Below are 24657 nucleotides of genomic sequence, written 5' to 3'. Positions count from 1 at the left end.
ACCATTAGAGACCATTTCAACCTGCCAAATAACTGCGTCTTTCAGGACGACTCTGCTCCTTGTCATTGGGCAAAAAGTGTAAGTAGGCACTTCTTCTGTAGTTACTTTAGCTTCATTTCTGCATTGGAGGTTCGACAGTAATGTGTTTGTTACAGGTGAAAAAATGATTGGAAGAATGGTCCATTACACCGTTAGCTCTCCAGACCTGAAACAGCTCGGACCTGAATCCTATAGAGAATTGTTGGCATCGTGTGGAATTTGCAGTTGTCAGAAAGAAACAGGTGAAAAAATGGAACAAAGGGTTGCTCTTATGAAGAAAGGCTTAAGTTTTGCAAATTACAGTGTCTGGAGACTAGGCACCTGTGAGGTGATCTTATACACCTCAATCAGATCACCTATGAGGTGAAATGATTGAGGTGTATAAAGCCTTGAATGGTTTGAGCATGCTCACTGCTGATGAGATTTTTCCCCTTGCTTAGAATAATTGCCTGAAAGGGCATAAATTCAAATCGAAGAACGTCACCTTTAACCATTGAGTGGTTGATTGCTGGAACAAACTTCCATCTGTTGTAGAAGTTGATAGCTTAAACAGATTCAAGGCAGAACTAGACAAACATTTGGAGCAAGTGGATGGGTGAAATGAGAAGGGTCTGTGTTTTTTTTTTTTTGGCTGATGCTATATATGCTTGCTTTCTTGCATCATGTGCCCTGATAATGCTAATGAAACCAAAGACGCTTCGTGAACTTCAGGAAGCCATAATTCTTGTTTGGAATCCCGAAGTATCAGTTGATTATTTTCAGAAATTGATCTTGATCTTGTCAATGCCTCACCATCAGGGTCAGAGGCAGTTCAACTAAATATTAGTTTGCACCTGGTGAACTTTTCATTTTGTTTTCCATTTAAAATGATAAACTGAAGGAAATTGAGGGCTTCTGATAACATTTCAGCCATTATTGTCATGTTTACCAAAACTGTTGTATAAAGGTTGCAAATGTTCATTTTGGAATATTTTGAGAGCACCTGTCAAATATTACTTAGCTAAAAGGATTAGAAATGTGAAATTCCTGGGTGATGCACTTTCTTTGAACACCAGTGTATATATGAAAATTTTGGGGATGTTTAGGGATATATATATATATATACACACACATATATTGGGGTAATAATAACATCAGTTTTTAGGTACAAATCAAAATATTCACCCATATTAAGTGACATGTTATGTAATTCTATAGATCTTGTACTCTTTATGTCATCAGTGCATTGTGTACAACAATATCACTTTTTGTGCCCTTAAAAGATAATATCTGCTATAGAACATCATCAATTTTTGCCCCTTGGCAGACATTAAAAAAAAAAAAAAAAGTAAAGTGCAGCCATTATCAACCCACTGCAGGATGGAAGCCTCCTCAACAATTCATGTTGAGGGAAATGGACCATAATCTGCCACGCTGGTCCAGTGCGGGTTGGCAGATCAACCGTATTCAGCAGTCAGGGGCTTGAACCCCGGTCTACTCAAAGAGCGTGTGCTACTGCACTCCCGCTCCTGCCCACTCGGCTACGGAGGCCGTGGCAGACATACCCTGGTCCTATTCCACATATCCTTTTTGCAAAATATATTTCCTGTTTCCCTGACAATTGAGTCACCAACAATAACTAACTCCTGTGGGATCAGTGTATTTCGCTCGGGGGACAGAGGGGTTGTTTCTGTGTTGTCTGATGCTCAAGTGTGAGCTCTGGCATTGAGTTGGGCAGCTGAGAACTTGATGGGTCTCTTCATTTTAATTCCTTCAAGGGCATCCTCTCTTCTTTAAGCTGTCATAAATGCCCATCAGAATATTGAATTGGCACTTAATTTTTCCACACTCTTTGCACTGAACAGACACAAAGACTTCCTCTTTCGCTGTATCGTGTCCTGTTCTAGAAAGGTCCACAAACAGCACATTTTTTCAGGCCGCGATTCATAGGAGAATTTTCTCCTTCCATTCTCTCCCCAAGCCACAGTACTCCTGCTACTTTGTGCCCGTTGCTTTGCTGCTCTAGTCTGGAGCATGATTTCCGTTTAAATTCATTATAATTGAGAATACTACACTAAACTAATATACTTAAATGAACTAATAACTCTAGCATAATTCACCACTTATGCAGTAATAATATGTATGCTATCAAGTTATATATATTATGCTAACAAGTTTACATTATATGTATTACGCTATGCCATTATGTTTGAAAAGTTATAAGTTGATTATAATAGATAATAAAATTATCTAACTAATGCCAATCTACTTGATTCAAACTTTCAAGGTATCTATTTATTACAATTAAAATATCAGAATTTGCCTACCCCGCACTACATTCATTCATTCATTCATTCATTCAAGGTACCTCATGCTGCTCCACTATCTAAGCTGAAGCTTATATGTCGTTTGCAACACAAAATTAAATTATACTATGCCACGTATAAAACATTTTATTAGTTAAAATATAATATACCTCATAACACAACACAAATCAGGAGGAACATGACCATTTATCCCCATTCTAGAGGAATTAAGCTTTAGTCAGTATTAACACCTCTCACCAATCCCATTGGACTGGGTTGCCAACCCTGCTACTGGGAGATGGGTCCTACTGTTTAGTCTCAACCTCTTCCTCCTCTTAAAGACATCAGCAACAAATTAGTTAAAATAAATGAATAGCCTCCTATCTGCGAACATGATCCGAAGACTGCTCTAGTTAGCCCAGATATTTCTAATTCCATTTGAACATCCACATAATTGTCACAATTCAGCATTATGTATTCAGCAGTTTCCTCATTCCCACATGAGCATAATCCACTTTGTTAATCCTAGCTGACATAATCTACTAGCCAAGCCATGTCCTGTCAATAAAAATGCAACATTCATACTGAACTGCTGCCATGATTTCTCTCTTACATCTAAAATTCTGACATTTGGTAGGAACATAAATGTTGCTCTACCTTTCTCAGAGAGCTTCCACCTCTCTTGCCAGATATCTTTCAACTGGTCTAATATTCTTTCTTTTTCAAATTACTGATCTGCTCTAGTATGGATTCTATCCATCTCAGGACATGAAGTTATATTCAAGATTGATCTCCTTATGTTTTTTCCTCTTTCCACACTTCTACAGATCTCCTTGTAGTTAGTTCTTATAATAATACTTCTATTACTAAAGTAATCTCTAAAAATATTATACAATTTATCAGAGATCCCTACTGCTCTAATTCTTGACAATATGCCTCCCCACCAAAGCATGCCAAATGTGCTATGAAAGTATACAAATAAGTCCAGCACATATCACCCCTCATACTCTTGAACATATAGTATCATTCTCATTATGGAATTCTCTGGTGATTTTCCTTTCTTATAGGCATACTGGCTATAAGAGGACATATTTCTTTGTTCTTACCTAATCACTCGATGATTAGGTATGTTAGGTTGTTCATACCTAATCACCTGATGATTAGGTATGAACAACCTTTCATAAATTTTTGCCATAACTTGTAGCAGAGCTATGGGACGATATGAACTAGGCCCACTTGACAATTTAGTATTAGCATTAGCATTAGTAGAGGCATTTGATGCAAGAAAGCAAGCTTATGCAGCATCAGCCAAAAAAAAAAAAAAAAAAAAAAACCCACTTCCACTTCACCCCTCTGTTCGTTCAAAATACCTGTCCAGCTGAGCCTTAAACTTATTTAGGCTATCAACCTCCACCACAAGGGATGGAAGTCTGTTCCACCAACCAACCACCCGCTGGCTAAAGGCAAATTTCCGCACGTCTATCCTACATCTGTCTTTCCTCAATTTGAATTTATGCCCTCTCAGGTGATTTTTCTGAGCTAGAGGAAGAATCCCATCAGCATTGAGCATGCTTAAACCATTCAAGGCTTTATACACCTCTATCAGATCACCTCGCTGGTGCCTAGTCTCCAGACACTGTAATTTGCAAAACTTAAGCCGTTCTTCGTAAGAGCACCCCTTTGTTCCATTCACTAATCTTGTTGCCCTTCTCTGTACTCGTTCCAGAAGCTCTACAGCCTTCTTGAAATGAGGTCTCCAGACCTGTATACAGTACTCTAGGTGTGGCCTGACCATCGCCTTATACAATGGAATAATCACCTCCTTATCCCTGCTGGAAAAATTCCTGTATATCATTGACAATACTCCATGAGCTACCCTTGCAGCCCGTCTGCACTGCTCAGAGAACTTCATATCTGCCTGCACAACCACCCCCCAAGTCCCTTTCATTCTCTACCACTGTCAGTGTAGTACCACAGAGTTGATACGTTGCTCTGGGGTTGCTGTTTCCCATGTGTAGTACTTTACATTTATCAATGTTAAACTTCATTTGCCACCTCTCAGCCCATCTGCTCAACCTTTCCAGATCCTGTTGCAGCAGCATAGTGTCAGTAGTGTCCTTGACAACCCTGCCAACCTTTGTATTGTCTGCAAACTTGGACATTAAGCCCAATATACCATCATCAATATCATTTATAAATACAGAAAACAATAATGGACCCAACACTGAGCCCTGAGGGACTCCACTAATAACATCAGTCCACGATGAGCAGTGTCCATTGATTACCACTCTCTGTCTTCTCCCCCTCAACCACCCCTTTATCCATAGCAGCAATTTGCCTCCAATGTCACGCTGCTCCAATTTGTGTAGCAGTCTTCCATGTGCAACAGTATCAAAAGCCTTTCTAAGATCCAAGTATATAATATCAAAGTTATTCCCTGCATCCAGTTCTTTTGTGACTGCATCATGGTATCCAATCAAGTTGGTCAGGCATGACTTCCCCTTAACAAAACCATGCTGTGTCTGAGCTATAACTGAAGTCTTGTCTAAATGATCCTGCAGTGCTTCTTTAACCAGTGCCTCCATTAATTTTCCTGGAACAGAAGTTAAGCTCACAGGTCTATAATTACTTGTGTCAGCCTTTGATCCTCCTTTGTGAATTGGGGTCACATTTGCACATTTCCAGTCTATGGGTACCTCCCCTGAGTCCAAGGAAGCTCTCATAATTATGGCTAAGGGTTTGCTTACTTCCTTTGCTGCCTCCTTTAATATAACTGGATAGATCCCATCCACCCCGGGTGCCTTTCTTGTGTTTATCTTCAACAGTTTCTCCTCCACTTTACTCCCAGTTATTTCAAGATTCTGTAGCTTACTGCTAGAGTTGAATACACCTCTGGCATTCCCCTCGCTGAATAACTCCTCATGTGTGAATGTCGATGCAAAATATTCATTTAGTTTGTTAGCTACCTGAGCAGGATCATCAACACTTGACCCATCAATATCAAGTGGAGCAATCTGATTCATCCCCTTCCTTCTAGAGTTTACATAAGTAAAGAACTCTTTGCTGTTTTTCTTTGCATCCCTTGCCAAGGATTTCTCGTAATCTGCCTTCGCCTGCCTAGCCTCCTTTGTAACTTGGTTGCATATCAACTTGTATCTATCATAGGCTTCTGTGTCATGTGTTAATTTGTTTGTATCCCATACATTTTTCTTCTCTGCCATATGCCTCATTAGTTCATCTGACATCCATTTTGGCCTAAACCTTGAACAATATTTCTTAGTTGGTATGTAAAGCCTAGTAGCTTCCAAGATAAGTTCTTTGAATGCTTCCCATTTTGAATTTGCTGTTGGTAACATCATCAGTTGGTCCCACTGTATAGAATTTAAATACTGTCTCAGTCCATCGTAGTCGCCTTTACGGAAGCAATAACCCTTCCCTTTACCCCTAATGGTAGTTACCTCTTTGAGTAAATCCCACTTCAGCACACTGTGATCACTGCCACCTAGTGGTTCATTTATCTGCAGATTCTTAATGCATGAAGAATCACTGCTGATAATCAAATCAAGAGTATTACTCCCTCTAGTTACCTCCCGAACATGCTGATGTAGAAAACAATCATCCAATAAATCCACAAAAGTCCTGCTAGTGTGTGAGTAACCAGCCCCCGAATTCCAGTCAATATCTGGGAAATTAAAATCTCCCATTATAAGACACTCTGATTTACTGGCCCACTCTATTTCCCTGTACAGTTCCTTATTATACTCATCAGAGTCATTAGGCCTATAGCACACTCCTACTCTCAATTTTGATCTCCCAATGTTTATGTCACACCAAACTGACTCCACACTGCACTGTCCAGCGATGTCGACTGGCTTCACTTCCTTGGTTTTTATGTGTTTCTTAACTAATAACATAACCCCTCCTCCCTTCCTATCCTGTCTATCCTTTCTGTAGACGTTGTACTCCCCAAATTGCAGTTCTGCATCCCTTATATCTGTGTGACACCACGTCTCTGATATCCCAACAATATCTGCCTTCGATGTTTTGAGCAATACCTCAAATTCATCAAATTTATTTACTAAACTCCTAGCATTGGTGTACACGCAAGTATACCTGCACCTGTTTCTATTCTTAGCTACCCTAACACAACCCATGTGTTTACTTGTACCGCAATGGCTCCCAGCAGTCTCTGAAATACCATGCATCTTGTTTTTCAGGCTTCTGCTCATTCTAATAGAAGCAGTGCAAGAATCTCTTTCACCTCTGCCAGTGGCTACTGTCAATCTATTGGTCTTTGTCTCCCCCCAAGCTAGCAGTTTTCCGACCCACCTAACACTGCCTCGATAGCATCAGCAAATATTCTTGCACCCTTTCTATTTAAGTGTATCCCATCCCTGTAGAAGCAATCTCTCCTGTTAACAAGTACAGTCCAGGCTGAAAAAAATTCTACCCCTTGAACCTTGCACAATCTTTCCAGGGCCGAATTGATCGACAAGGCTCTCATCATATACTCCCTCCTATCGTGTCTGGGCAGAATTGCAGACACTTTCAAATTCAACCCTAATTCTCGGCTTTTGTTCAACAGTGACCTGTACTTGTCAAGTAATTCTGCCGGTCTCCTACTCTTAATATTATTAGTGCCAACGTGTACAACTATATCACCAATTTATCAGGAAGTTTTATTATCAACCACAAATCAGCCACTTTCCATGCCTGGGGAAAGTCACCTTGCTTAAACAACCCATTAAAAGCTTTTACAAACAGGTCTGTTCTTATTTGACATACTCTAACACTTTTACCTCAATAAAATCTAGGCTCGGCAACGCTATCCTTTGCCTGCTCTGCAGCACCTATCACCTCCTCAGAAGTGAATGAATCCGCATCGACACCAGAGGAATACCCTTCATCACCAGAATTGGTCTTCAGACAACTGGACATCTTGCTCACTAGGAAACAGTTCATCTAGGATTATGCTCACAGATTTTTGCCAATTTAAAGTTGTTATATTTACATTTCCAACTATACAATTTACATCTTTAAAATAGTATATCTCAGTTATGAGCTTAAAAAGAGAATTCCATGGGTCTCTTTCCCTGACATACTTCTTCCAAGAAGACTGCTTTGCCTACTCAATATCTCTTTCTTAACTTTTGTACTCATTATAATAAACATTAGACATTTCCACTCGTGAACTCATCTATAATGACAAAGTTGCCTTCTTACGTTCCTCAGTTGTTTCCTCTTATTCTTTAAATCCGTGCTCCACCAAAAGACAGGTCTGTCTCTTAACTTTCATTTTACTATTGAACTCTTTGATGCTAGATACATTATTTCCTCCATTTCTGTACAATTTCTACTGGTGCTAATATATTCCGGGTTTACACCATTCACAAGAGTATTGAAGGTCAAGTTGAATCTTATCCAATTAGCCGTTTTTACAGAGAGCCTTTCCAATTTTTTATTTTTTCCTCGGATCCAATCTTCAAACTTTATTTCAAAGCAACTTCAGTTATTATTATTATTATTATTATTAGCCATACATATGGTGCAAGGAAGCCTGAGGCTTTTGCTGCACCAGCCAAAAATAAAAGAGAGAGATAGAGAGAGAGAACAAGAATCACCAGGAAAGAGAAGAATGATGATAACCAGCTCAGGATCCTGGGTGTGAAAAACCCATACACACTAGATGTGAGCCACTGGTGTTATGGTCGCTTGTTGTCAAATGAACTTGAAACTCTCCAATCATATACCCTATTGAAGATAGAGCATGTAGCTAAGGTGACATCTATATGCAGTTGCCTGTGTATTGTCCAATATGCGTCCAATATATGTCACATAAGTTTATTGAGTGGAAATCTGCTGTACACAAATGGAAACAGTGAAAGGAGCAAAGGAGGAGTTGGCTTTCTGGTCCATAAAGATATAAAAAACAACATTTTAGATTGCAAAAGTACATCACCAAGGATGTCAAGACTACTATTCAGGATTTCTAAGAGGTACAAACTAAAGGCTATAATGATTTATGCACCAATATCAAGCCATGATGATGATGAAGAGTTTGAAGAAATGTACACCAAAATCGAGAGTCTTCTAGATGAGCAGAAAACCCACTACATTATCATTATGGGGGACTTCAATGCTAAGGTTGGAAAGAGACAAAACAGCATAGAAAGGGGAACTATAGGAAATTTGGAATTGGGGAAAGAAATGAAAGAGGTGAAAGACTTGTGGAATTTGCAGAATCTCGAGGATTGTCAGTAATGAACACTTTTTTCAAGAAAAGGGTGAACAGAAAGTGGACTGGGAAGAGCCCAAATAGATTAACAGCTAATGAAATTGACTTCATCCTCACTAACAGAAGATATATCATGAATGATGTTACCATCCTGAACAACGTAAATGTTGGAAGTGATCACAGAATGGTAAGATGCACACTTGATATAGAAAAGAGAAAAGAAAGGAAAAAAAACTGACTCCAGTAAATAAGACGAAGGTCTTTGAGTAACAGAAGACGAGAAAAAGCAGTATGTACTGGAACTTAAGAACAAGTTTGAGCTTCTGCAGACGGCTCAGGACCAAAATATCGACGAGGAATATTACAACTTTCTGGAAGTGATAAAGCCCAAGAAACCTATAGGTAAAAAGAAGAAAAAATTTGTCGAGAAACACTTGTCATGATGAACCGAAGATGACAAATGAAGAGCAAGATAAACACTGACAAGAAGAAAATTGAGTATACTGTGTTATGCAAAGGCATTAGAAAGAGACTCAGAGAGGACATAAGAAGATTTAACACAAGAAAAGTAGAACAAGCATTAAGGGAAAACAAATGACTTAAATCAGCAATGAGCAGTAATACAGAAAGACAAATGATACTGAAACTGAAGAATAGTGATGATGTACTTAAAAATAGCAGAGAAGGCACAATTCAAATAGCAGAAGGCTACTATAGAGAATTATACAAGGAGCGAGGGGAAGATGGATTGCAAATTAGTATCACATATGACATACCCGATATCCTTCCTGATGAGGTAGAACATGCATTGAAGAAAATGAAGAATGAGAAAGCTGCGGGGGAAGATGAAGTTACTGTAGAGTTGTTAAAATTGGGAGGAAGAGACATGGCATAAAATCTGGCAAGACTCTTCACAAAATGCATGAGAAAGGTGTGATACATAAGGAGTGGAATAATGAAATCATAGTTTTGCTGAATAAGAAAGGAGATAAATCAAAAATTGGAAATTATAGACCAATTAGCTTGTTATCCCACATCTACAAGTTGTTCACAAGGGTCATTACTAACAGATTAGAAAGAATACTTGATGAGAATCAACCAAAAGAGAAAGCTGGCTTTAGGACAGGATTCTCAACTGTCGATCACCTTCACGTAATATCACAGCCAATGGAGAAAGCAAATGAATATAAAGCACCATTATGCCTGCCATTTGACTCCATACAGCATAAGGCAATGTTTCGGGCACTGGAAAGACAATGCATAGATAGATACCCCATATATTATGATTTTGAAGAAAATATATGAGAACGCTACCTCCTTTATTAGACTAGCAAATTTAAAATTGAGAAAGGAATTCAACAAGGGGAGACAATATTTCTGGAGTTGTATACTGCTGCCCTTGAGGAAACTTTCAGATTAGACTTGTCGCAGAAAGGAGTCAATATAAATGGAGAGTATCTAAATTATTTACGTTTTGCAGATGACATTGTGGTCATAAGCCACGATCCCAAAGAATTAGAGGAAAATCTTAATCAGTTATGCAGAGTTAGTAAGTATTTTGGACTAAAGATGAATATGGCTAAAACAAAAGTAATGATGAACAAGTATGCCATAGAAAGGGATATAATGATTGAAGGAGCAGTAATTGAAAAGGTGGAGTCATATACTTATCTGGGACAAGTCATTGGCTGTAATAAAGATAAATGGCTGGAAGTCAAGAGAAGAATAAATTTTGGATGGATAGCATTCAGGAAATATAGTCACATACTGTGGAGCAATATCCCAATTTGTCTGAAACGTAAAATAATGAACCAGTGTGTACTCCCCACCACGACTTATGGAAATGAAACTTGGATACTCACCAAAAGATTGGAGGAGAAGCTGAGAACTACACAGCGAAGAATGGAATGAATTATATTGGGAATCAGACTGTTAGATAAGAAGAGAAACACATGGATTAGGCAGCAAACTCAAGTAAAGGACATTCTTATCAAAACTAAAGAACTTAAATGGTCTTGGGCAGGACACATAGCTCGAAGACATGATGACAGATGGACTAAGAGAATAACAAAAATGGTACCCAGGAGGAGCGAGAAGAAAACCTGGAAGACAATGACAGAGATGGACAGATGAAATTCATGAGTTTGTGGGTAGTAAATGGATGGCCATTGCACAAAACAGAAGAAACTTGAAAGTTACTGGAGAGGCCTTCAGCCTGCAGTGGATTGAAAATGGCCGATGATGATGATGGCCACGCACTGCAGTATAAGTTATGAGATACGATATTCACACCAAATCACTGATCCAAACGTTCTACATGTAGTAAGTTGGAACATAGAAAATCTCTAGCTAAATTCAAAAATTAAACTAATGAATGTGACTAGAACTATAAAGTTATGTATTGAGTAAGTTTTTTGATTTCACAGTGCACACTCTTATCACTGCTTTAGCATTAGCATTAGTAGAGGCATTTGATGCAAGAAAGCAAGCTTATGCAGCATCAGCCCAAAAAAAATAAAGTAAAATAAATAAATAAAAAATAACCACTTCCACTTCACCCCTCTGTTCGTTCGAAATACCTGTCCAGCTGAGCCTTAAACTTATTTAGGCTATCAACTTTCACAACAAGGGATGGAAGTCTGTTCCACCTACCAACCATCCGCTGGCTAAAGGCAAATTTCCGCACATCTATCCTACATCTGTCTTTCCTCAATTTGAATTTATGCCCTCTCAGGTGATTATTCTGAGCAAGAGGAAGAATCCCATCAGCATTGAGCATGCTCAAACCATTCAAGGCTTTGTACACCTCTATCAGATCACCTCGCTGGTGCCTAGTCTCCAGACACTGTAATTCGCAAAACTTAAGCATTTCTTCGTAAGAGCACCCCTTTGTTCCATTCACTAATCTTGTTGCCCTTCTCTGTACTCGTTCCAGCAGCTCTACATCCTTCTTGAAATGAGGCCTCCAGGCCTGTATACAGTACTCTAGGTCTTGGCACATTATACCTTTGATGCTAATGCGCCAATAAAATCCAAATCAAATCAAATCCAAACAGTACTCTAGGTGTGGCCTGACCATTGCCTTATACAAGGGAATAATCACCTCCTTATCACTGCTAGAAAAATTCCTATATATCATTGACAATACGCCATGAGCTACTCTTGCAGCCCGTCTGCACTGCTCAGAGAACTTCATATCTGCCTGCACAACCACCCCCAGGTCCCTTTCATTCTCTACCACTGTCAGTGTAGTACCACAGAGTTGATACGTTGCTCTGGGGTTGCTGTTTCCCATATGTAGTACTTTACATTTGTCAATGTTAAACTTCATTTGCCACCTCTCAGCCCATCTGCTCAACCTTTCCATATCCTGTTGCAGTAGCATAGTGTCAGTAGTGTCCTTGACAACCCTGCCAACCTTCATATCGTCTGCAAACTTGGATATTAAGCTTGATATACCATCATCAATATCATTTTTAAATACAGAAAACAATAAAGGACCCAATACTGAACTCTGAGGGACTCCACTAATAACATTAGTCCACGATGAACAGTGTCCATTGATTACCACTCTCTGTCTTCTCCCCCTCAACCACCCCTTTATCTATAGCAGCAATTTGCTTCCAATGCCACACTGCTCCAATTTGTGCAGCAGTCTTCCATGTGCAACAGTATCAAAAGCCTTTCTAAGATCCAAGTATATAATATCAAAGTTATTCCCTGCATCCAGTTCTTTTGTGACTGCATCATAGTATCCAATCAAATTGGTCAGGCAAGTCTTCCCCTTAACCATGCTGTGTCCGAGCTATAACTGAAGTCTTGTCTAGATGATCCTGCAGTGCTTCTTTAACCAGTGCCTCCATTAATTTTCCGGGAACAGAAGTTAAACTCACAGGTCTATAATTACTTGTGTCAGCCTTTGATCCTCCTTTGTGAATTGGGGTCACATTTGCACATCTCCAGTTCATGGGTACCTCCCCTGAGTCCAAGGAAGCTCTCATAATTATGGCTAAGGGTTTGCTTACTTCCTTTGCTGCCTCCTTTAATATAACTGGATAGATCCCATCCACCCCAGGTGCCTTTCTTGTATTTATCTTCAACGATTTCTCCTCCACTTTACTCTCAGTTATTACAAGATTCTCTAGCTTACTGCCAGAGTTGAATACACCTCTGGCATTCCCCTCGCTGAATAACTCCTCATTGTGAATGTCGATGCAAAATATTGATTTAGTTTGTTAGCTACCTGAGCAGGATCATCAACAGTTGACCCATCGATATCAAGTGGATCAATCTGAGTCATCCCCTTCCTTCTAGAGTTTACATAAGTAAAGAACTCTTTGCTGTTTTTTTTGTATCCCTTGCCAAGGATTTCTCGTAATCTGCCTTCGCCTGCCTAACCTCCTTTGTAACTTGGTTACAGATCAACTTGTATCTATCATAGGCTTCTGTATCACTTGTTAATTTGTATGTATCCCATGCATTTTTCTTCTCTGCCATATGCCTCATTAGTTCATCTGACATCCATTTAGGCCTAAACCTTGAACAGTATTTCTTAGTTGGTATGTAAAGCCTAGTAGCTTCCAAGATAAGTTCTTTGAATGCTTCCCATTTTGAATTTGCTGTTGGTAACATCATCAGTTGATCCCACTGTATAGAATTTAAATACTGTCTCTGTCCATCGTAGTTGCCTTTACGAAAGCAATACCCCTTCCTTTTACCCCTAATGGTAGTTACCTCTTTGAGTAAATCCCACTTCAGAACACTGTGATCACTGCCACCTAGTGGTTTATTTATCTGCAGATTCTTAATGCATGAAGAATGACTACTGATAATCAAATCAAGAGTATTACTCCCTCTAGTTGCCTCCCGAACATGCTGATGTAGAAAACATCATCCAATAAATCCACAAAAGCCTTGCTAGTGTGTGAGTAACCAGCCCCCAAATTCCAGTCAATATCTGGGAAATTAAAATCTCCCATTATAAGACTCTCTGATTTACTGGCCCACTCTATTTCTCTGTACAGTTTCTTATTATACTCATCAGAGTCATTAGGCCTATAGCACACTCCTACTCTCAATTTTGATCTCCCAATGCTTATGTCACACCAAACTGACTCGACACTGCACTGTCCAGCGATGTCGACTGGCTTCACTTCCTTGGATTTTTATGTGTTTCTTAACTAATAGCATAACCCCTCCTCCCTTCCTATCCTGTCTATCCTTTCTGTAGACATTGTACTCCCCAAATTCCAGTACTGTATTCCTTATATCTGTGTTGACACCACGTCTCTGAAATCCCAACAATATCTGCCTTTGATGTTTTGAGCAATACCTCAAATTCATCAATTTTATTTACTAAACTCCTAGCATTGGTGTACACGCAAGTGTACATGCTCCTGCTCTTCCTCTTAGCCACCCTAACACAACCGATGTGTTTACTTGTACCACTATTTTTCCCAGCAGTCTCTGAAATATCCTGCATCTTATTTTCCAGGCTGCTGCTCATTCCAATAGAAGCAATGCAAGAATAACTTTCTCCTCTGCCTGTGGCTACTGTTAATCTATTAGTCCTTGTATCCCCCCCCAATCTAGCAGTTTTCCGACCCACCTAACACTGCCTCGATAGCATCAGGAAACATTCTTGCACCCTTTCTATTTAAGTGTATCCCATCCCTGTAGAAGCAGTCTCTCCTGTTAACAAGTACAGACCAGGCTGAAAAAAATTCTACCCCTTGAGCCCTGCACAATCTTTCCAGGGCCGAATTAATCGACAGGGCTCTCATCATATACTCCCCTCCTATCGTGTCTGGGCAGAATTGCAGACACTTTCAAATTCAACCCGAATTCACGGCTTTTTTTCATCAGTGACCTGTACTTGTTAAGTAATTCCGCCGGTCTTCTACTCTTAATATCATTAGTGCCAACGTGTACAACTATATCACCTTTTGTGCCCTTAAAAGATGATATTCGCTCTACAATGTCATCATCCTTTGCCTCTGAGGGGGCATAAATTCAAATTGAATAAGGACGGTTGTAGAATAGATATGCAAAAGTTTGCCTTCAGCTGGCAGGTGGTTGAATGTTGGAACAAACTTCCATCTGTTGTTGTGGAAGTGAATCGTTTTAATAAATTCAAGGAAGAACTAGACACATTCTTGGTGGGGGATGGATGGATGTGTGAGGTGGGTAGTTTTTTTTTTTTTTTTTTTTTGATTGACATACTATAAACTTGCTTTCTTGCATCATTTGCCTTACTAATACTACTATCTTCTAAACATTATAAGGTCATTTAATGCTCATCTAATTTGGTTCCATATGTTTTACATAATATTTTAATGATTTTATTCAGTGTTTTTAGTGGAACATCTTTAATGAAAACACTGAGAAAACCACCGAGAAAGAGTTTGTATAGGAATGCAAATTTGTGAAACTCAACAGTAAAAGGGTGCCCTGCAGTTAAATTAACTTTGACATCTGTTGTACCTGATATATCTGAAGTACAACTCTTGCAAACAGTTTCATCCTAAATTCTTTGTATTATATTAGGGAGTAGTTGGATAGATTCTTTCTTGTGGGTACTAAAATTATCTCCTATGTATTGTATAAAAGAAGAGGCTATCCAATAATGGCTGAAAATTTCACAACTTCTTTTCTAAGCATTATTGAACCCATATATTGATGTAAACACAGCCCTTTCCTTTCCTCTACTTTTTTGTTTTTCCAATCCAATTTTGAAAGTAATTTTCAGCTTCTCTTTTAATGGATGATTTTTCATCTAAATCTTCAAAATAGTAAGAAGAGCATGAAGAATTTCTTCATACACCATAATTCTTTACGTCTTGTGGGGGGGGGGATACCTAAGTCATTTTGTTGTACTATAATTTTTGTTCTAATGAATATTGCTTAAAATCATTTCAAAAGAGTCATTATTTGTTCAAAGAAATTCTAATAAAATTTTCTGATTTATAGAAGTAGGAATTTTGAGTTAGTTTTATTTAAATAGGATAATGTTCAACTTAGCAATCAATAATGAATAAATAAAATGACAGAATGTGTGCCACAGAAGTAAAAATGTTTGTTTAGAAGTAAAAATATTTGATCATTGTCTAGAAAGCATATTTTTATAAGAAGTACTGTATTGTATTGTATAAAATTTTAATAATCCACACTTTCAGAAATATGGTAATAGTAATAGCCATATATGCAAGGAAGCCCACAAGTTTTTGCTGTGCTGGCGGAAAAAAAAATGAATATATAAGAAAATACAAATTATTTGCTTTCCTTCTCACACAGGTAACTATTAAGTTGACCTTTGAATTTATCCAATCATTAGCCTCAATTACCTGTGAAGGCAACCTGTTCCAGCAATATGACTTACTGGCTGAAAGAAAACTTCCTATAATGTAGTCTAAACCTCTTCCCCTGTAATTTGAAATTATGGCTCCTAGTTCTGGAATTCTTTATAATATTACAAATTGTGCCTTCATTCATTTTACTAACCTGTCTTACAGTCTTATAAGCAGTGGTGGACTGGGTCTAAAAATATTGGTTGCCTGGAGACAAAGTGGGCCCGCCCACAACTATTATATTTTCAAGCTACTAAAAGGTCATTAACATTTTTAACATATTGTCTAATGTTATTGCAAGGGGGCCCACTTGCCATCGGGCAAGCTGACACCCTGACCAGTCCTCCACTGCTTATAAGCCTCAATCATGTCACCTCTGGGTACCTGGAAACCAAGCTCTCTAGCCCACATAATCTGAGTCTTTCCTTGTACAGTCTCCCTTTTGCCGATATCACCATGCAAGTTGCCATTTTTGGATCTTTTCAAGAAGCTCAGTGTCTTTTTTCAGATGAAGTGTCCATACTTGAACAGAGTATTCCAAATGTGGTCTTACAATTGCCTTATACAGTAGGACTATGGCCTCCCTATCTCTATAGGATAATGTTCAATAAATAATCAATAGGACACAATGCACTTTCCTAACTGCTAATTATACTGCTGAAAAAGCTTCATATCTGCCCATATTATAACTCTCAGATTCCTCACTAGCACCTCCGTAGCCAGGTGGGAAGGAGCAGCAGTGTGTAGCACACGCTTCTTGATTAGACTGGGGTTCGAGCCTGTCACCACCAAATACGAAGGATGCGGAAAGGACTACCGCATATCCCTGGAGCAATATAGCCTTAGTTGCTAATGCTCCTATAAACCAAATAACAACAACAACATCAGATTCCTCACTACTTCTGCTGTTTTTAATTCAACACCACCAAGTGTATAATTAAGTTTGGGGTTGCTATTCTCCAAATGTAAGAACTTGCATTTTGCTGCATTAAAACAGTTGCCCCTTTTCTGATCATTCTTGCAGCCTGTTCAAGTCATCCTGTAGGAGTGCTGCTTGGTACTGATCATTAACGACTCTACCAATCTTTGTCTTCTGCAAATTTTAACACCATGCCTTCTATCCCTTCATCAATATCATTTATGAAAATCAGAAACAAGAGTGGTCCAAGAACAGATCCTTGTGAGACCCCACTTCTGATATCAATCTGAAAAATATCCATTAATCACAACCCTCTGCCTTGCAGCCACCCAGAAATCTATCTTAGAATTTTTCTTTTCTCGGATCTAATCCTCAAAATTTATTTGAAAGCAAATTCAGTTATTATTACTATTATTAGCCATACGGTGCAAGGATGCCTGACATGTTCTGACATGTTTCAGTAATCCGAACATATTCCAACTTATACAGTAACCCTCTCATGTGGGACTGAGTCAAATATCTTGCTAAAATCTAAATAAACTATGTCAAAATTGTTCCCTACATCCAGCTCATGAGTAACTGTGTCAAAATAGCCTATTAAGTGAGTTAAATATGATTTTCTTTTAACAAAACCATGTTCTGTGTTATTCAGAATGCCATATCTATTAAATATCCCTGGATTGTACTCTTAATCATTGTTTCTAAGATTTTCCCTACCACTGAAGTCAGACTGGTTAGTCTGACTTCAGTGGTAGGGAAATAAAGACAAGTAAGGACTTCACTCTTAAAACCACCTTTATGTATTAGTGATATGTTGGCACTTTTCAAATTTAAAGGAATATCTCATGAGTCCAAAGATACCCTCATAATTAACTTGAATGATTCAATACATTCCCTGGCACCCTCCTTCAAAATTACTGCATTGACTCTGGGAGCTTTACTTGTCTTTATTTTCGAAAGTTTTTGTAATAAACGGCCATCTGTAATTTCAAAATCACTGATTTCATACAACTCATCCACACTTGCGCAGCCTCTTTTCAGCACGAAGGGTCATTTTTCAGTAAAGACTGATGCAAAGTACCTATTCAATTCGTCAGCAACATCAGGTGGGTTATCTAAGACTTTGCAAACCCAATACACAAGAGTCAATCTGGTTAGCTTTCTTCTTTGTTGTATTCACATACTTGAAAAATTCCCTGTCCCGATTCTTTGCTCTCCTAGCCAGTGTTTTTTCATATGCAGCCTTTGCCTCCCTAACTTTATCTGTGGTACTGTTACAGATCAAATTGTTGCTGTTGTAGGCATCGGTACTTTTTTGTTACTCTGTAACTATCCCATGCTAACTTTTTCTGCTCTATATGATCAGCCAGCTATGCATTCATCCATTTTGGCACCCTCCTCCTGCAATATTTTCTTAATGGTAGTATGCATTCATGGCTGCTGTGATTTTTGAGTTAAAGGTATTCCATAATTCAAGTGTATTCATCCTCACTCTGCAATCTTCCCGATTAATAGATGTGATATAGTGCCTTAAACTGTCAAAGGCTCCCTCTTCTGAAATTATAACCCATGCCTTTATCTTTAAGTACTGCAGCATCTCTCTTCATCTTACAATAGATGACTGCATGATCACTACCTGCCAATGGTTCCTGTATTTTAAGCCCTGTGATGTTATTAACTTATGTTACTTTGTATGTATGACTAAATCGATTTCACTTTTAATAGTTAATTTTTTTTATTGCACATTAAAATGAAAATTAAACTTTAGTGGAGTCAGAAATGTGTTCTTTCAAGTTGCCTCACAGACCGCACAATCTCACATAATTTGCTTTTTTTGGGGGGGGGGTTGCACCATACCAATTGGATACGAGCATAATCACTCAAAAATGTGGAAAACTTAATAGAGGGTGTGAATAATTTTGCTTCATATTTTAAAACTTTTATTATTATTTTATTTATTTAATTTGACCCTTCCATAGCCATATTTACAGTTGAGGGTCATTCACAATTTTTATATATGTAAACATATATGAAAAAATACTTAAAAGTAATTCATTGCAATATGTTTTTTGTGAGAACTAATTAGGGAAGTTGTCTAGGACCCGGATACATTTTAATTATAGTGAAATTTTCATTAAAACTGTGTGTGTTGTATGAGATTTTACTGTATATACTTCACAATGTTTTGGTTGCATCAGAATGTGCTGACCACCTTGTCTGGGATGTTTTTAAAAGTAAATGTTTTGTTTTGGTACAGATTTTAGTCATTAGTATTTCTCATCAATGGGTTGATAATGAAAAAAATGACATATTAAAGTCCTTGCAGGATGGTGAAGTAATTAGTAACATGCGATTGAATGATAGAACTCTTTCTACCATTCAGTCCCACTAATTGCAGAGTATGAGCAGGGTAAGGTATGAATTCCACCCTAAGAGTATTAGCATAGGTAAGTACATGTACTGTGTATTGTAATTGGTATATATGTTTGTGTATACAGTATATATATATATACACCTTGCAAACTGTTAATTGAAGCTGAAGTTAATTTAGGCTACTTAGTTGGTAATAAAATGATGATGATAATAATAAAATAAATACATTTTTTGTTTTATACTCTGCGATGACCACATGGTTAGAGGAGTTCTCAAGATAGAAAGAGAATGCAAGAAACAACAACATATTTAGCAGTCACGCAGGCTTGAACCATGGTCTCTCAAAGCCTGTGTACCTATGCACTCTCACACACACACACACACACACACACACACACACACACACACACACACACACACACACACACACACACACACACACACACACACACTTGGCTACTGCGGCCTCTCTGATAATAGATATATTTTCATCTATCCCATAACTTTATGCTGTTGTTTATTGGGAGAACCACCTTCACTAATATTTTTATTTTTTGTCACGTTCAGTGATATTTTAACCCTTAACTGGTAATGTGCAATTTTTGTTAGCAGTATGACATGGGCTCACAGACCACTGAGTTTTTATGTATGTGATGCTTTCAAGTTTTTTTTTTAAAAATATTTTGATACAATAGGAATATAATTTCAACTATATAAAATGACACTGAATAACTTTTATAGAAAACTGTATTTTTATTTTTTATTTTGTTTTACAGAAAATGCTATATAAAATTTCAAAAAATTTTAAATTTATTAAACATTTTGAAATTTTACCAGTTTTATATAAACTTAAAAGATTAAATATTACTAGCATATAAAAATTAAAGAAATAAATCCATTGTAGTAAGAAAAAATTATTTACAAATTAAAAATTGTAGCACTTAATTATTGTATACTCAAAAACGTTACATAGGTAGTATACAGCGGCGAGCCCTCCAGATTTACTATGGTGAATACTTTTTTTTTACTCACTTTTACCGCTTCATGTTATCATTGTATAGAGTTGGTACTGTAGATTTCTCTGTATTTTTGCAAAAATATTTTTCTCCCCTTTTACTTTTTGCAAAAAATTGCGTTAAAATCAAAATTTTTTTAAAATTTTGTTAACGAAAAAGGTAGTAGAGTATGAAAACTGTTTTTTTTAACATACCAAATGGTATGTTATTCTGAGATTACTTCTACCGAATTTCAGGACCATACATTTGGGTTGCAGCGACAGAACTAGTGCAGTTATCAAAGTTAAACCTCAGTTGGTGCTTTTCATCCCATCTTCTTAGTTTATCTAGTGCTTCTTAAAGTAGCATAACCTGACAATCAACATTTACTATTGTGTTCACCTTTGTATTATCAGGCAAACTTAGACATAAAACTTGAAATACTTACATCAGTATCATTAATAAACAAAAACAGTGTACCTTAATAAATTATTTCCTACTTTTGCACAAAATTGCTATTGAGGCTGCCTCCCATCTGATGAGAGACTACTAAGTGGCAAACAGGCTGCAATAGCCCTGTCTCAGTTTTTAACCGAATAGCTTATTTGTCTCTTTGATGAAGTTATTCAAATTAAAAAACAAAATTAGTAATTTTAGTTTGACTCATGGGTAACAAAGTCATTTCCAATGTGGGCTTAAGCTTAAGCCTCTTGCTATTAATGAAAGGAACAAAACTTGTTTAGACAGAATAACAGAGAAATAGAATGCAGAGTAGCATTTATTATCATATTATTTCAATTCCTGAATAAAATCTCAAACGTTTACCAATAATTTTTTTTCTCCTTTTATTCAGCACTTACTTTAGACATGTTACTTAGTAGTAGTAGTAGTGGCATGTGATGCAAGAAAGCAAGTGTATGAGCTTATGCAGCATCAGCCAAAAAAAAAAAATTCACACCATTCCCTCCAAATGCCTGTCCAGTTCCTCCTTAAATTTATTCAACCTATCAACTTCCACAACGACAGATGGAAGTTTGTTCCAGCAATTAACCACCCGCTGGCTAAAGGCAAATTTCCGCACATCTATTCTACCTCTGTCCTTTCTTAATTTGAATTTATACCCCCTTAGGTTTGTAATCTGAACTTGAAAACTAAACCAAACCAATTCCAGTTTGGTTTAGTTTTAAACAATTAAACACATGAGTATAAATCTCGTGTTTAATTGTTAACAGTCACTTGTGAAAATAAGACACTGATTTTATGTTGTTCTAAGTAGAATTAAAGTAAGGTAATATTCACATATTTTTCATTATTAGAGAACTTTTGCGAAATTTGCTGTGCTGTCATGTTAGATTTACAGATTAATTAGTTTGTAACATTTACAATAAAGTTTTAATGGCTACACCCATGAAAGATTTTGAGCTTTTGCATTATTTAAATCAGTGATTGGTAATTATTCTGTTCATGAGTGGATTGTTTTTCTTCTCATTTCAGTTATCAAACTGGTTTCAGCAACTTGCTTTAGGACAAGGTATTGGAGGAGATAAAGGTCCACCTCCAGATGCTTTTCAGTTCATGCAAGCCCAGGTGGTAAGTTAATTTATTTCTGATTTCTCTTATACCTTTAAATTATGTGGATCATGGTTTTTAATCCTTTTATAACTCATATATTCCTTTTGTCTCAACATATCTCATACTGCTCCTTTTTTTTTTTTTTTTTTCATATTTTTAATATTACAAAACTTACTACTATGGGAGACAATGGCTATTGAAATATTTGCAGATATATGCATTTTTCATATTGTTTGGTAGATTGATAGATGTTAAAGATGTTGCTCTCTGCATTTGGTAAACATGGCTGCTGTTGATAATCATGTCTCCTGAAATGAAAAACAATGTTTGTGAAGTTTCTGTGAGAACGATAGTAATGCATCACAGCACTAAAGAAGGAAAGGACTGAGGCAAGGTCCCACGATAGCAAGGGGCCTTAGAAAGATCATGGCCAAATTTTAGCAAATAGAAAGAACATTAGAAATGGACAAAGATAGAAATGCATTTCTCTCAATGCGATTGAAGGGATATCCACAATGCTGAATGAATTGATTAACCCACAGGAGTAGTGCTCAGGCTGTAGTATGATGCTTGGAGCTTCCAAAGACAACTGTATATGAAGTGCTAAGATGTGCTTCTTCATTACTCTCATATAACCTGCTATTATACCAGCTCCTTCTGACATTCTAGAAATTTGACTGGCCTTTGTACAAAACTTTCTATCACAGATGAAAGTGGAGAATGCATAGCCATGGAATATCGTATGATGTGATGAAGCCCACTGCCACTTGAATGGAGCTGTGAATTCTCACAACTGATATATCTGGGCATTAATCAATCCTCATGTAATCTACAAACACTTAATTGCATTTGCCTAAAAACATGTTTTTGGGGATGGTTTGATAGTTGAACTTATCATTTTTCCCAAAATGATAAGTTCAGTAGGACCCATGACATGCACTTTTAGTGCTGCTGTGTCCTATGTAAAAATTCCATTCCAGCTGTAACAGTGTGGATGTCTACAAACTACTGTGTTTATTCATTGACAGCCCTCCATGCTGATTTCAAGGCATGTTAAAGTCACTTGGCCTGTCTTTAAGATTCAGCATTGAACTAATATATATATCCCAGAGCTACAAAACTTCACTTGGAGATGCCAGTGCCCATCTAACAGTAATAATTGTAATCAGTTATTACTGTAAGATGGGATGCAGTGTAGTAATGCAGCTGTTTTATATACAGCTGAACTTGGTTTATTATTATTAGCCATATAGTGCAAGGAAGCGTGGGGCTTATGCTACACCAGCCAAAATTTCTAAGTTACCCTGAGAGAGAGAGAGAGAGAGAGAGAGAGAGAGAGAGAGAGAGAGAGAGAGAGAGAGAGAAGTAGAAAGGAATCACCAAGAAAGAGAAGAATGATGATATCCAGCTCACAACCCTGGGTGTGCCAAGCCCATACTCAGATTTAGTCCCTGAGGTTTATAACAAGATCCAGGGTATATTTTTCAATAGTAATAATAATAATAATAGTAATAGAGGCATGTGATGAGCTTATGCAGCATCAGCTAAAAAAAAAAAAATTTACACAACCATTCCCTCTAAAAGTTTGTCCAGTTCCTTCTTGAATTTATTTAAACTATCAACTTCCACAACAACAAATGGAAGTTTGTTCCAGCAATTTACCACCCGCTGGCTAAAGGCAAATTTCTGCACATCTATTCTGCAACTGTCTTTCCTCAGAATCCCATCAGAATTCAGCGTGCTCAACCCATTCAAGGCCTTATACACCTCAATCAGATCACCTTGCACGTGCCTAGTCTCCAGCTGCTGCAATTTGCAGAACTTAAGCCTCTCTCATGGTAAGAGGACCCCTTTGTTCCCTTCAGTCTTGTTGCCCTTCTTTGTACACACTCAACCAAATCTACATCCTTCCTAAAATGAGGCCTCCAGACCTGTACACAGTATTCAAGGCATGGCCTGACCATTGCCTTATACAAGGGAACGATCACCTCCTTTTCCCTGCTAGCAAAATTCCTGTATAACATTGACAAAACCCCATGACCTGCTCTGTCAGCCTGTCTGTATTGCTCAGAAAACTTCATATCTGACTGCACAATTTTTCCTAGGTCTTTTTCATTTTCTAACACCCTAAGTGTAGTACCACACAGTTGGTACATTTCTGTGGGGTTACTTCTACCCATATGCAGTACTTTGCATTTGTTAATGTTAAACTTCAGTTGCCACTTCTCAGCCCATCTTCCCAAATTTTCTAGATCCTATTGCAGTAGCACACTGCCATTACTGTCATTAACAACCCTGCCAACCTTTGTATCATCTGAAAACTTCAACACTAAACCTGATATACTTTCATTAATATCATTGATAAATATACAAAACAACAGTGGGCCCAACACTGAACCCTGTGGGACTCTGCTAATAACATTAGTCCATGAAGAGCAGTGTCCATTGATTACCACTCTCTGTCTTCTCCCACTGACCACCCTTTTATCCACTGTAGAAACTTACCCTTAATACCATTCTGCTCCAATTTGTACAGTAGTCTTCCATGTGTAACAGTGTCAAAAACTTTCCTGAAATCCAAGTATATGATATCAAAATTATTTTTAGCATCCAATTCCTTTGTAACCACATCATAGTATCCAATAAAATTTGTCAGACAAGACTTTCTCTTAACAAACCGATACTGTGTCTGAATTATTGCTGCAGTCTTGTCTATACGATCCTGCGATGCATCTCTAATCAGTGACTCCCTTATTTTACCCTGAACAGAAGTTCTGGGTAAAATAATGCCCAGAACAGTAACTGGTCTGTAATTATTCGTGTCACCCTTCGATCCCCCCCCCCTTTGTGAATTGGGGATACATTTGCACATCTCCAGTCCATGGGGACTTCC

The 24657-nt window shown here is 37.7% G+C and overlaps 1 protein-coding gene across 1 annotated transcript in view; it reads left to right on the top strand.

Moving 5' to 3' along the window:
- LOC150090808 (uncharacterized) overlaps nt 1-24657 on the top strand; it is a 791939-nt gene that overhangs the window by 138035 nt on the left and 629247 nt on the right. The window contains exon 7 of the mRNA XM_090372970.1: nt 21687-21782. Coding sequence (XP_090229096.1) covers nt 21687-21782 — 96 coding nt within the window. The remainder of the gene's footprint in view (nt 1-21686; nt 21783-24657) is intronic.

Source organism: Mastigoproctus giganteus, chromosome 1 (genome assembly GCF_048544385.1).
Source record: "Mastigoproctus giganteus isolate SK-2022 chromosome 1, ASM4854438v1, whole genome shotgun sequence".
In the NCBI taxonomy this organism is placed as follows: domain Eukaryota; kingdom Metazoa; phylum Arthropoda; class Arachnida; order Uropygi; family Thelyphonidae; genus Mastigoproctus; species Mastigoproctus giganteus.
Note: the sequence above shows the minus strand (reverse complement) of the source record. Positions and strands in the feature narration are given on the sequence as shown.